The 14,718-nt window shown below is 56.3% G+C and overlaps 1 protein-coding gene across 1 annotated transcript; it reads left to right on the forward strand.

Moving 5' to 3' along the window:
• The first annotated feature begins 5,955 nt into the window (after nucleotides 1-5,955).
• On the forward strand, nucleotides 5,956-6,938 carry LOC142827511 (olfactory receptor 52M1-like). The gene has a single exon (XM_075923106.1). It carries the CDS (start codon nucleotides 5,991-5,993, stop codon nucleotides 6,936-6,938), a length of 948 nt encoding a protein of 315 aa, XP_075779221.1. The 5' UTR covers nucleotides 5,956-5,990.
• Nucleotides 6,939-14,718: the final 7,780 nt, after the last annotated feature.

The following is a 14,718-nucleotide window of genomic DNA, read 5'->3' on the forward strand; positions in this document are numbered from 1 at the left end:
CATTGGGAGAACTTGTCCCCTAATTTGGGAGCATATAAGCAAGAGTTTGAGATAACAAAGAGCCATTGAAGGGTAGCTGCAGAGCAATTGGAGAAAGTGAGGGGAAAACTAAAAAGAAAGAGAATCAAGTTTAACAGGGCATGAGAACAAGACTAACCCTGAAGTGAGGTAGAGCCCCTTTGGATCATAGCCATTGTGATTTCATTTTTGAGAACCTTTTTACGGAAAAATTTAAAGTTCGCCAAGAGGGAAGTGGCTGCAGTCAGGACTGACTCGAGCCATTTCTGCACCCTGGGAAGCGGGCGCGTGGTGCATGCGCGGCTCTGCCCCCAGGTGCACGGCGCATGCATGGCTCCGCCCCATGGCGTGCTGCACACCTTACAGCTGCAAACAGGAGTGTGGCACCTGATGGCAGCTCCAAGGGGTGCCACACAGCCCCCAGCCCTCAGGTGTGCGGCGCCTGATTGCAGCCCTAAGGGGCACCACGCAGCCGGTGCACGGCGCCCCTTACAGCTGCCATCATGTACCCCCCCATAGGTTAGATCCCCATAGGTTAGATATCACACCAGTCATAGACTGTCATAGCGAAATCCACAGACTTCAACAGGGAAAGAGGATTATAAAAGCAGGGAGCCTTGCTGTGGAACTTTGGGTTCGTCTTGTCACCAGCTCCAGAAGAGCATCATTTCGTGATCGACGAAAGGCCCTGCTCTCCTCTGTCATTGATCTGGCTGGCCACTAGATTGATCCAGACTCTAGACGGGTAACTATAACATTGTCTGGCGGGACTATGGGTTTGGCGTTTGTGTGTGTGTGATTGAAAAGCATATGCTACTGTTGGATTCTCAATAAATGCGGCGTACTGCCTTTTCCCCTATAAAAGATCTCGTGTGCTTTGTGTAAGCATAACACCGGGTAGTATTCAGGCCATTCTCAGCGGTGTCGTTGGTGCCCAAGTGGAGAAGCAATAAGGGGTAACGGTTTGATGACTAGATCAGCCTCAACAGACATCTTCTCACCATCTGAATTCTGGCTCCAAGCAAGCAGCACAATTCTCAAGTTCACCAGTCGGGACAACAGAGGGATGACTCCATTCCTCTTAGGAGGAAGTTCTGTACAACCATCACCCTTCTCCTCCTCGTGGGAGTGGAGAGCACAAAACCCTCACCCTAATCCTGCCATTACACCCCATGTCTCCTGGTGTACCGCTTCTCCTTCTGATCCATTTCTTCAGATAACTCTTCCAAACTATACCCCACCAGACTGTTGTGCTGAGTAACCTACAATGACTCCTTATCTTTATCTGCACCTCGTGGAACGAGGTGTACAGATAGATCGGAAAGGCTACGTAGTTCGAACCATCTAGCCCGTGCCGCGTGTAGCCGCGTGGCACGGGGTTCGCACTAGCCGGCTTTTAAAAAAGGCGGAGCCGGCTTTATGCTAATGAAGCCCGGGAAATTCAAATCCCAGGCTTCATTAGCAAGTGCGGTATGCATACATTACCCCGCTAGTTCAAACTAGCGGGGTAGTGTAGACATACCCTCTGTCTCCTTCAGACAGGGCGCAGCCGTTGCCAAGGAACTGGATGTCTGTAGACACACAATGCAAACGAGAGATGGGAGGGAGGCGTTGTCAGGCCAGGCTGAAAGCCAGACAGAGGGTTCAGTGGTAACCACCTTGCAGTTAGCACCCTGGGGAATTCTGTCAGACGGGTTCCACGGGCAGGCCCTGCCCGGCCATGCCCCCTTTTCTCTTTTATCGTACATTCCGTTAACTGGCAGAGGTTAGTCCAGACTCCTGGGGTCGCTGTGTCATTCTCGGTGTGACCTTAACCCAGTTGGTCACACCTTGCCTTGGTTTCCCCACCTGTATAATGGGGATATGTTCACAGGGACTTTCCTTTCCTAGCTGTTCAGAAGATAATTCAGTGGGAGATGTTGCACAATACGGTGCTAATTTCTGGTGACAATGACCGACCTCTGAAATTAGGGACAGACATGAGTGTGGGCAGAAAGGGTTTGGGTCTCTGTTGTCATCTGTCTCCAGGTCTGTTTGTCTATGCTCTACCCATCCATGCTGGGCATTAGCAGGGGATCAGGACCTGGGCAGACCAGGGTGTTATCCCAATATCCTCTTTGTCATCAGCTCTAATTTCAAAATCCACACAAATACACAGAGCAGCCCATTCATCTCTCATAGACTCATAGACTCATAGATTTTAAGGTCAGAAGGGACCATTATGATCATCTAGTCTGACCCCCTGAACAGTGCAGGCCACAGAATCTCACCCACCCCTCCTAAAATAATCCTCTCACCTATATCTCAGATATTGAAGCCTTCAAATACTTTGAAGACCCCAAGATGCAGAGAATCCTCCAGCTGTGATCTGTGCTCCATGCTACAGAGGAAGGCAAAAAACCTCCAGGGCCTCTGCCAATCTACCCTGGAGGAAAATTCCTTCCTGACCCCAAATATAGCGATCAGCTAAACCCTGAGCATGTGGGCAAGACTCACCAGCCAGACACCCAGAAGTTCTCTATAGTAACTCCTATCATCCCTCCATTGACCTATTTCCCACTGATAATGAATGGTCAATTAGTTACCAAGATCATGTTATCTCTGGTTCAGCTGGGAGCCTGAATCTTCTCATCTCCCACGAGGAAGGTCCCTTAATGACTGTTTACTTCTCAGCCTGGCTGAAGAGCCCAGAGGCACAGACATGGAGACAGAGACATTGGCTCAAGGGACTCCAGTCTCCAGCCTGTTTCCATGCAGAGGCCGCTTCTCCCCTAGATGCTGAGTGACGCCCATGGGGATTGCACAGAGGGACCTTATAAACGGTGCAGTCCCTGCGTTGGCTCTTAGCATGCTGCCAACGTGGACGTGGCTACCGGAGAGACATTCCCTGGGAAGACACCTCCACCCCAGGATTCACAGGTACCCATCCCTTGCTGAGGGGCTCACTTGCTTGATAAAGCCGGAGGAACACGGTGTGACGGGACAGAGAATAAGTCTGTGGGCCTTGTTGCAATGAACAGACTTAAAGCCCCCTGGGGATGCGTTTCCTCTCTCAACACGGGGCAAAGTGCCGTTCCCTTTGGGGTAGTCCCTCTCCGTGTCTGACACCGCCAGCTTGGATTCGGCTGCATTTCCGTGGCCCAGGGGATCCGTCAGGAGGAACGGGGGTAGCAGATGGACAATGCAAAGCAAAATTCTGAGGCCGTGACCCATGGATTGCTCAGAACCCTCCAAGGGAAAACTCTCCTTGGAGTAAGAACTGAGTAAAGCCGCGAGGAGCCGGGGGGGGGTTAGTGCCCAGTCCTTGTCACCCTCTCCCCTTGCATCTCCAGGCTCTGGCTGGCAACAGGGTGGCTGTTACCTGACTTGTATTGCTAGGAAAGCCAGGAGCTGATGGGGCTCCTCACTGTGACAATATGGGAAACAAACCCACCTATGGTCAGAGGAGCCGGCTGAACTGTCATGTCTGAAATTTTCAAAAGACAATTGGGTGGGAAGCAGGTCTCCTTTGGGGGAAATTTCAGTCCAAATGCCTCACAACTGTCACCTGATTAGCAATAAACATGAGGCCTTCGTGTGAAAGTGCCAGACAGCCTGCACTCAACGGCTACGTCTAGACTGGCATGATTTTCCGAAAATGCTTTTAACGGAAAAGTTTTCCGTTAAAAGCATTTTCGGAAAAATCGCATCTAAATTGGCAGGATGCTTTTCTGCAAAAGCACTTTTTACGGAAAAGCGTCCATGGCCAATCTAGACGCATTTTCCTCAAAAAAGCCTCGATCGCCATTTTCGCAATCGGGGCTTTTTTGCGGAAAACAAATCTGAGCTGTCTACACTGGCCCTTTTGCGCAAAAGTCTTTCGGAAAAAGACTTTTGCCCGAACGGGAGCAGCATAGTATTTCCGGAAAAGCACTGATGATTTTACAGGAGATCGTCAGTGCTTTTCCGGAAATTCAAGTGTCCAGTGTAGACAGCTGGCAAGTTTTTCTGCAAAATCACCTGATTTTGCGGAAAAACTTGCCAGTCTAGACACAGCCAATGGGATGGTCCCAGCATGAGCTCCAATGGCCGCATCATTTGGGAATCCCGAGCACCGAAGGGCTGGGCTCCAATAATGTCTGTGGCCTGAGTATCGCGGGCCAGTTTGGTCTAAAATTAAAAGATCTGTGGCCTGCACTGTGCAGGGGGTTGGACTAGATGATCATAATGGTCCCTTCTGACCTTAACGTCTAGGAGTCTATGTTTGGACTTTCAGTGTAATTGAGTTTTTCCCCTTCTTTGTGTGTTGTGAGACACAGGAAAGGTAAGTGCCTGTTCTGCTTTCTCTAGTGATGGACTCAGGGCCTGGCCTTCAGGGGCGTCCGTTCCATGATCACTCTGTTCTCACCGGGAGGAAGGTTTCCCTGAGATTTAATCTGACTCTGCCGTGCTGCAGTTTGCTCCCATTGCCTCTTGCCCTGCCCTCAGCAGCAAGAGACACCAATTTCCCTCCAGCTTTCTCATGCCACCTGCTCAAGGGTTTGAAGCCCCCTGTCATGTCTCCTTATTCTCCTCTTTATGCAACTAAACTCACCCGGTTCCTGCCGCTGGCTCATGACGCTCGAGTTCTGCCCTTTGGAGCATCTTTCTCAATTTTCTCTGGCTCCTTTCCAGTCTCTCTGCACCTTCCTAACCAGCAGTGTCCAAAACAGGGCTCAGCACCGCAACTGGTACAGCTGTACTAACACCTAGTGATATTAGCCTGCTATACCTCTGCTAGAGCAAACTCACCTGGAGTCTGCCTTTTGGAAACAGCAGGAAAAGTGCCATGTAGAGATGCTGATCTTTTGCACAAAATCTTGCCGCCTGTCTACACCGGCCGCGAGTATTTGTGCAAGAACACTGACTTTGTAATGTACAAAATCAGTGCTCCTTGCGCAAATACTCTGATGCTCCCGCTCAGGCATAGGCCCTCTTGTGCAAGAATACTTGTGCAAGAGGGCCAGTGTAGACAGGAACGTTAATTTCTTGTGCAAGAAAGCCCGGTGGCTAAAATGGCCATCGGAGCTTTTTTGCGCAAGAGAGCGTCTACACTGGAATGGGTGCTTTTGCGCAAAAGATGTTTTTTGCACAAAAGCATCCATTCCAGTGTAGACGCTCTCTTGAGCAAATACTTTTAACGGAAAAATTTGTCCATTACAAGTATTGTGCAAAATCATGCCAGTTTAGAGGCAGCCATAGGGGAACAGCTAAATTGCCTGGGCACTGCTTAATGGAATGAAAGGCAGCCGTTCTTCTACAAAGGAATTTCACCAGCCGGCTATACAGAGCGTGTAGAATTGGCATTCACCTGCAAATTTGACAGTTTCCCTAGGCTTGAACAAAGATATTAAATAGATGTTGCATTCAAAAACTAATCTCTCCTGCCTTTAAAACCTGATTTTTACATTAAAATCCAAGTCTGAGATAGTTCCAGCCCACTTCATTAGCCTTGTTAAAACCAGTCCTGCAATTGACAGGTATCGTTTTTGTTATAAAATACTTTTTTTCCCCCAGTTATTCCTTTCCAGCTCATTTTCTGAGGAAGTGGCCCATGAAAGCTCACGATACTTGACATATTTTTGTTAGTCTCTAAGGTGCCAGAGGACTCCTTGTTGCGCCTATTAAAGCTCCCCAGAGCATGATACATTGTAGATGCATGGAGCTCCATAAAATATGGAGTCCGCGTTAGAATGGTCAATTTTACATCAATCATTGACTGTAATAATAAAAATGTCACTTTTCCGGGTGTGATGAGACCAATCTGTTTCAGCCATGACAATAGCTACCAATAGTGCATGTGTTGTCTGATATAAACATTGTCTCTCCTTCCAGGCACTTGTCCCACCAACATCATCCTAGACTCAGAGCACAGAAAAGGAAGTCAGGGGAATGACTGGTCCATACAGGAGACATTGTTCTACCTCACAGTTGAACCCATTCTACTCTACTCTATGTCAGATTCCAACACAACCCATTTCACCAACCCCTCCGTCTTCATCCTGCAGGGCATTCCTGGCCTGGAGATGGCCCATGTCTGGATCGCCATCCCTTTCTGCGTCATGTACATCATAGCTGTCACGGGGAACTTCACCATCCTGTTCACAGTGAAGATGGAGCCAAGACTCCATGAGCCCATGTATTATTTTATCTGCATTTTGGCTGTAAGTGACCTGGTCCTGTCCACCTCCATCCTGCCCAAAATGCTGAGCATCTTCTGGTTCAATTCCAGAGAGATCGATTTCAGTGCCTGCCTCACCCAGCTCTTTTTTTTTCACTGTTTCATAATAATGGAGTCTGGGATCTTCGTGGCCATGGCGTTGGATCGCTACGTGGCCATCTGCTATCCCCTGAGACACTCTACCATTGTGACAAACCACATGGTGGGCAAGATCGGTCTGGCTGTCTTCCTGCGCGGCAGCATGATTATACTGCCCATGCTCCTCTTGGTGAGGCAGTGGTCATACTGCAGAACCAACATTATCCCCTATCCTTATTGTGCACACATGCCAGTGGTGGGGCTGGCCTGTGGTGACACCCGCATTAGTAGTCACTACGGCCTCTTTGTGCTGTTCTGTGTGTTGGGTCTGGATGTGATTTTTATTGTTGCATCCTACACCCAGATCCTCAGGGCCATCTTCCGCCTCCCCACAACGGACGCCCGGCTCAAAACCTTTGGGACCTGCATCTCCCACCTCTGTTCCATTATAGTGTTTTACATCCCAGGGCTCTTCCTCTCCCTCATGTCCCGATCTGATCAGAAGATGCCTCAGCATTTCCATGCTCTCATTAACAACGTGTACTACTTGATGCCCCCCATGCTAAACCCCATCATCTATGGGATGAGGACCAAACAGATCCGGGACAGGCTGCTGCATCTCTTCATTCATAAAGGCACCTGATGTTTTCTGTAAAGTCTGTACAAAGCTGGCTGGTGACATGGTGCTGGACCCTCTTCCCTGAATCACTTATTGGGCCATTGGAGAGTCATTACATCCTGTCCTGGTCTTACTTTGCTCTGTCAGCAAGAAGAACTGGTCAATTAGTATGAGGACAGCTCATTAACTCAGAGCGTTTTCCATTTTTCTAATTTCTTGTAACTGGACCCTTGAAGCCCTGTGCCCTCCCTCCTACTCCCTCCAAGACATGCCTCCTTCCCCACCTCCTGCCTCATGGTCCCACTCCCTTCTCCACTGCTTCCCCTGGTCTCTGCCTGTGTTCTGATATTCCCTCAAAAGCTCCAGCACCCTCTCTTACTCCTCTCCTCGCCTTCTTCCGTCCCTCGCTGGAACTGCCTCACCGGTCTCCTCACCACCTGGGCTCCCTCTCCCCCAGAGTTGTCCCGGGAGTTTGTCCCCTAATGGCACTGGAGTGGGGCTGGCTTTGCTAGCAAGAACTTTGTGTGGTATAACAGAGGTTGTGGCTTTGGTGCATCTTGTTCACTAGCCCGTGTGAAGGCTGCAGTGTGCTAGCTTGAGTGGGATTGTCTGACTGGTTTGCAGCCTTTCAGTCTCATTACTGATAATCGTACTGTGCCTGGTCAACTGGAGTCAAAAATTCCTTTGCTGATGGACCTTCGCTTGCTGCGCTCTCATGTTTGCATTGAACTTTTCACCCACCTCTCCATCACTGGTTGGGTGATGATGACGATTATTATTATTCAGCTATCCCATTTTGAGCCACAAATCCATTTCTCCAGGTGGACAACTCGGCTACTTGCTGGACAGACGTACGTTACATTTCTGAAGGTGCATTAGATCCTGCTACAGTCTGTACTTTCCTCCTGACAATGGTGGCTAATAAATCTAATATAGAGAGGGTGTCTGAATTGTGTCTCTTGAAAGCCAGGCACACACAGCTGAAAAGAAAATCCCAGTAGGAACTATGTATGGAGGGTAGTAGAGAACCAATAAAATGTGACACATGTTTCACTTCTGGATTAAACGTGATTTTAAAAAATAGCACCTCAGGCACCCAATTAAATAGCCCACTCTGGCAGCAACACATCTGGGCTGGAAAGGGGTGGGTCTCTCTCTCTGTCCCCTGAGAACGTAACTTAAGGCCCTCCTCACTAGGTTAGAAAGCCCACCTCTTGTGATCTTCCTCTCTTTCTAGCAATCCTTGTTCCTGGAACAACATCCCACAGTCAAAGAATCCAAAGCCCTCTCTCAAACACTACCTGCACCACCAGGCATTTAACTCCATGATTGGATGGCCTCTCTCTAGACCATTGCCTTCATCATGGAAGATGGATGAGAACATGACTTGTGCCTCATACTCCTTCATCCTTCTACCCTGTGCCAGGTAGTATTCAGTGACCTTCTAAAGGTCGGCCGCCCTCCCTCGCAGGGAGGCGCGGGCCGGGGCCGCTTCGTCGGCCGCCCTCCCTCGCAGGGAGGCGCGGGCCGAGGCCGCTTCGTCGGCCGCCCTCTCTCGCAGGGAGGCGCGGGCCGGGGCCGCTTCGTCGGCCGCCCTCCCTCGCAGGGAGGCGCGGGCCGGGGCCTCTGAGTCGGCCGCCCTCCCTCGCAGGCAGGCGCGGGCCGGGGCCGCTTCGTCGGCCGCCCTCCCTCGCAGGGAGGCGCGGGCCGGGGCCGCTTCGTCGGCCGCCCTCCCTCGCAGGGAGGCGCGGGCCGGGGCCGCTTCGTCGGCCGCCCTCCCTCGCAGGGAGGCGCGGGCCGGGGCCGCTTCGTCGGCCGCCCTCCCTCGCAGGGAGGCACGGGCCGGGGCCTCTGAGTCGGCCGCCCTCCCTCGCAGGAAGGCGCGGGCCAGGGACTCTTCCTCGGCCGCCCTCCCTCGCAGGGAGGCGCGGGCCGGGGCCTCTGAGTCGGCCGCCCTCCCTCGCAGGGAGGCGCGGGCCGAGGCCTCTTCGTCGGCCGCCCTCCCTCGCAGGGAGGCGCGGGCCGGGGCCTCTTCGTCGGCCGCCCTCCCTCGCAGGCAGGCGCGGGCCGGGGCCTCTTCGTCGGCCGCCCTCCCTCGCAGGCAGGCGCGGGCCGGGGCCTCTTCGTCGGCCGCCCTCCCTCGCAGGGAGGCGCGGGCCGGGGCCTCTGAGTCGGCCGCCCTCCCTCGCAGGGAGGCGCGGGCCGGGGCCTCTGAGTCGGCCGCCCTCCCTCGCAGGCAGGCGCGGGCCGGGGCCTCTGAGTCGGCCGCCCTCCCTCGCAGGGAGGCGCGGGCCGGGGCCTCTGAGTCGGCCGCCCTCCCTCGCAGGCAGGCGCGGGCCGGGGCCTCTTCGTCGGCCACCCTCCCTCGCAGGGAGGCGCGGGCCGGGGCCTCTGAGTCGGCCGCCCTCCCTCGCAGGGAGGCGCGGGCCGGGGCCTCTGAGTCGGCCGCCCTCCATCGCAGGGAGGCGCGGGCCGGGGCCTCTGAGTCGGCCGCCCTCCCTCGCAGGGAGGCGCGGGCCGGGGCCGCTTCGTCGGCCGCCCTCCCTCGCAGGGAGGCGCGGGCCGGGGCCTCTGAGTCGGCTGCCCTCCCTCGCAGGGAGGCGCGGGCCGGGGCCGCTTCGTCGGCCGCCCTCCCTCGCAGGGAGGCGCGGGCCGAGGCCTCTGAGTCGGCCGCCCTCCCTCGCAGGGAGGCACGGGCCGGGGCCTCTGAGTCGGCCGCCCTCCCTCGCAGTGAGGCGCGGGCCGGGGCCTCTGAGTCGGCCGCCCTCCCTCGCAGGGAGGCGCGGGCCGGGGCCGCTTCGTCGGCCGCCCTCCCTCGCAGGGAGGCGCGGGCCGAGGCCTCTGAGTCGGCCGCCCTCCCTCGCAGGGAGGCACGGGCCGGGGCCTCTGAGTCGGCCGCCCTCCCTCGCAGGGAGGCGCGGGCCGGGGCCGCTTCGTCGGCCGCCCTCTCTCGCAGGGAGGCGCGGGCCGGGGCCTCTGAGTCGGCCGCCCTCCCTCGCAGGGAGGCGCGGGCCGGGGCCTCTGAGTCGGCCGCCCTCCCTCGCAGGGAGGCGCGGGCCGGGGCCTCTGAGTCGGCCGCCCTCCCTCGCAGGGAGGGGCGGGCCGGGGCCGCTTCGTCGGCCGCCCTCTCTCGCAGGGAGGCGCGGGCCGGGGCCGCTTCGTCGGCCGCCCTCTCTCGCAGGGAGGCGCGGGCCGGGGCCGCTTCGTCGGCCGCCCTCCCTCGCAGGGAGGCGCGGGCCGGGGCCTCTGAGTCGGCCGCCCTCCCTCGCAGGAAGGCGCGGGCCGGGGCCCCTCCATCGGCCGCCCTCCCTCGCAGGGAGGCGCGGGCCGGGGCCTCTGAGTCGGCCGCCCTCCCTCGCAGGGAGGCGCGGGCCGGGGCCGCTTCGTCGGCCGCCCTCCCTCGCAGGCAGGCGCGGGCCGGGGCCTCTGAGTCGGCCGCCCTCCATCGCAGGAAGGCACGGGCCGGGGCCTCTGAGTCGGCCGCCCTCCCTCGCAGGGAGGCGCGGGCCTGGGCCTCTGAGTCGGCCGCCCTCCCTCGCAGGCAGGCGCGGGCCGGGGCCGCTTGGTCGGCCGCCCTCCCTCGCAGGGAGGCGCGGGCCGGGGCCGCTTCGTCGGCCGCCTTCCCTCGCAGGGAGACGCGGGCCGGGGCCTCTGAGTCGGCCGCCCTCCCTCGCAGGGAGGCGCGGGCCGGGGCCGCTTCGTCGGCCGCCCTCCCTCGCAGGCAGGCGCGGGCCGGGGCCGCTTCGTCGGCCGCCCTCCCTCGCAGGGAGGCGCGGGCCGGGGCCGCTTCGTCGGCCGCCCTCCCTCGCAGGGAGGCGCGGGCCGGGGCCTCTGAGTCGGCCGCCCTCCCTCGCAGGCAGGCGCGGGCCGGGGCCGCTTCGTCGGCCGCCCTCCCTCGCAGGGAGGCGCGGGCCGGGGCCTCTGAGTCGGCCGCCCTCCCTCGCAGGGAGGCACGGGCCGGGGCCTCTGAGTCGGCCGCCCTCCCTCGCAGGGAGGCGCGGTCCGGGGCCTCTGAGTCGGCCGCCCTCCCTCGCAGGGAGGCGCGGGCCGGGGCCGCTTCGTCGGCCGCCCTCCCTCGCAGGGAGGCGCGGGCCGGGGCCGCTTCGTCGGCCGCCCTCCCTCGCAGGGAGGCGCGGGCCGGGGCCTCTGAGTCGTCCGCCCTCCCTCGCAGGGAGGCGCGGACCGGGGCCGCTTCGTCGGCCGCCCCCATGTCGGCTTTCCTTTCTTCCTGTGGAACACATTCTTAACTCATCCATCTTATGTTCATTGTTGTGTAAGTTGCCACCGACATCTACCTTTCCTTACAAATGTTCTCTGCTTGGCAGCAGGAGGAGTATGACACCTAGTTGGTTCTTCCGTCACTTGCCCCGGGAAGTTGTACTCAACGCTCTGCACAAACTTCCTAACTTGTTTGTGCACAAATGTTTTGCTCTTTCCCGGTATTTGCAGTCCTCTGTGAGAACCATGTCATCCGGTCTGAGGACCTCAGTTCGTGAAGTTCGTAAGAAAATGTGTTAGTTTTGCAAAGAAAGACACATCGGCCTCATCGGCCTTGGAAAAACGGATCCCCACTATGACACCAGCGGAGTCACTCTCATTTTCACAAAGACTTCCAATGGGCTTTTCCTTTGTTTCAGGCTGGAGTAATGAACAATCATGCTGTTTTCTTACGTACGGTGCTGTTCCTTGAACTTTTGTCCCCTGACGGTCCTTTCTGAGCAGTTCATATGGTTCCATGACTGTGTTCCAGTCATGCAAGTTACCCCACCAAGACTCACTTTTTCCAGTCACATTGTAGTTCCCATTCTTTCCTGTTTGTTTCTCACACTTCTTCCGTTTCATATACAGGTACCTAAGAGACCTAGCCAATTGCCTTACTTTCTCTGAATGAATCATGAGTCTTTCTCTCTTCTGCCCTTCTCCTCATGTTTCCTTCTGATTTTCTCCTTGTTTGCCACAGGGCTTACGTCTCCATGCCCTGGATAGCCTAATTGAAAGGCCTCCTCATTAAGTTAGCAAGCTTGGCTGTGAAGATGATCTTCCCTCCCTTTGTTTGCTAGATCCTGTCTCTTACTAACAATTCCTGCAACAACATCCAACGGTCGAAGGCTACAAAGCCCTCTCTCCATCCTCATTGTGGTCCCTGTTCCTCGCAGGACAGTGAAGCCTGGAGGCTACAATCAAGTTGCTGCACTCGTACGCCATTTCAGGTCATTTCAGCTAGAGGGTCCTGGTCAAGTGCCTGATGCTGCCTTCTCTTCCAGTCGCTTGGAGGGGCGTGCCTGGGCCGCCACGTCGGCCGCCAAGCCTCGTAGGGAGGTGCGGACCGGGGTCTCTTTGTCGGCGGTCCTCCCTCACTTCTCCTAACAGTTCTTCACTTCTTGGCGGCAGCAGGTCAAGAGGAGCATGACACCCGGCTGTTTCCTCCATCACTTACCCCAGGAAGGTGTCTTCAACGCTGTCCACAAAATTCGTAGATGGTTGATGCACAAATATATTGCTCTTCCAACAGATGTCAGGGTGATTGTAGTCCCCTGTGAGAACCAGGGCCTCTCATCTGAGGACTTCAGTTCATCTCTGAGTTGTCCAAAGAAAGATACATCTGCCCCATTCTCCTTGGAAAAACAGACCCCCCACCATGACAACAGCAGAGTTGCTCTGATCTTACTCAAAGAAATCCAGTGGGCTTTTCCCCAGTCCCGTTCTGAAGTTCTGAACAATCAACGAGTTCCCTTACGTACAATGCAAAACCTCGAATTTTTCTCCTCTGCCGGGGCCACTTGGTCGGCCGCCCTCCCTCGCAGGGAGGCGCGGGCCGGGGCCGCTTGGTCGGCCGCCCTACCTCGCAGGGAGGCGCGGGCCGGGGCCGCTTCGTCGGCCGCCCTCCCTCACAGGGAGGTGCGAGCCGGGGCCTCTGAGTCGGCCGCCCTCCCTCGCAGGGAGGCGCGGGCCGGGGCCGCTTTGTCGGCCTCCCTCCCTCGCAGGGAGGCGCGGGCCTGGGCCTCTGAGTCGGCCGCTCTCCCTCGCAGGGAGGCGCGGGCCGGGGCCTCTGAGTCGGCCGCCCTCCCTCGCAGGGAGGCGCGGGCCGGGGCCGCTTCGTCGGCCGCCCTCCCTCGCAGGGAGGCGCGGGCCGGGGCCCCTTCGTCGTCCGCTCTCCCTCGCAGGGAGGCGCGGGCCGGGGCCTCTGAGTCGGCCGCCCTCCCTCGCAGGGAGGCGCGGGCCGGGGCCGCTAGGTCGGCCGCCCTCCCTCGCAGTGAGGCGCGGGCCGGGGCCGCTTCGTCGGCCGCCCTCCCTCGCAGGGAAGCGCGGGCCGGGACCGCTTCGTCGGCCGCCCCCACGTAGGCTTTCCTTTCTTCCTTTGGAACACATTCTTAACTCATCCATCTTATGTTCATTGTTGTGTAAGTTGCCACCGACATCTACCTTTCCTTACAAATGTTCTCTGCTTGGCAGCAGGAGGAGTATAACACCTAGTTGGTTCTTCCGTCACTTGCCCCGGGAAGTTGTACTCAACGCTCTCCACAAACTTCCTAACTTGTTTGTGCACAAATGTTTTGCTCTTTCCCGGTATTTGCAGTCCTCTGTGAGAACCATGTCGTCCGGTCTGAGGACCTCAGTTCGTGAAGTTCGTAAGAAAATGTGTTAGTTTTGCAAAGAAAGACACATCGGCCTCATCGGCCTTGGAAAAACGGACCCCCACTATGACACCAGCGGAGTCACTCTCATTTTCACAAAGACTTCCAATGGGCTTTTCCTTTGTTTCAGGCTGGAGTAATGAACAATCATGCTGTTTTCTTACGTACGGTGCTGTTCCTTGAACTTTTGTCCCCTGACGGTCCTTTCTGAGCAGTTCATATGGTTCCATGACTGTCTTCCAGTCATGCAAGTTACCCCACCAAGACTCACTTTTTCCAGTCACATTGTAGTTCCCATTCTTTCCTGTTTGTTTCTCACACTTCTTCCGTTTCATATACAGGTACCTAAGAGACCTAGCCAATTGCCTTACTTTCTCTGAATGAATCATGAGTCTTTCTCTCTTCTGCCCTTCTCCTCATGTTTCCTTCTGATTTTCTCCTTGTTTGCCACAGGGCTTACGTCTCCATGCCCTGGATAGCCTAATTGAAAGGCCTCCTCATTAAGTTAGCAAGCTTGGCTGTGAAGATGATCTTCCCTCCCTTTGTTTGCTAGATCCTGTCTCTTACTAACAATTCCTGCAACAACATCCCACGGTCGAAGGCTACAAAGCCCTCTCTCCATCCTCATTGTGGTCCCTGTTCCTCGCAGGACAGTGAAGCCTGGAGGATACAATCAAGTTGCTGCACTCGTATGCCATTTCAGGTCATTTCAGCTTGAGGGTCATGGTCAAGTGCCTGATGCTGCCTTCTCTTCCAGTCGCTTGGAGGGGCGTGCCTGGTCCGCCACGTCGGCCGCCAAGCCTCGTAGGGAGGTGCGGACCGGGGTCCTTTGTCGGCGGTCCTCCCTCACTTCTCCTAACAGTTCTTCACTTCTTGGCGGCAGCAGGTCAAGAGGAGCATGACACCAGGCTGTTTCCTCCATCACTTACCCCAGGAAGGTGTCTTCAACGCTGTCCACAAAATTCGTAGATGGTTGATGCACAAATATATTGCTCTTCCAACAGATGTCAGGGTGATTGTAGTCCCCTGTGAGAACCAGGGCCTCTCATCTGAGGACTTCAGTTCATCTCTGAGTTGTCCAAAGAAAGATACATCTGCCCCATTCTCCTTTGAAAAACAGACCCCCACCATGACAACAGCAGAGTTGCTCTGATCTTACTCAAAGAAAT

This window comes from Pelodiscus sinensis, chromosome 1, assembly GCF_049634645.1.
Source record: "Pelodiscus sinensis isolate JC-2024 chromosome 1, ASM4963464v1, whole genome shotgun sequence".
Lineage (NCBI taxonomy): Eukaryota > Metazoa > Chordata > Testudines > Trionychidae > Pelodiscus > Pelodiscus sinensis.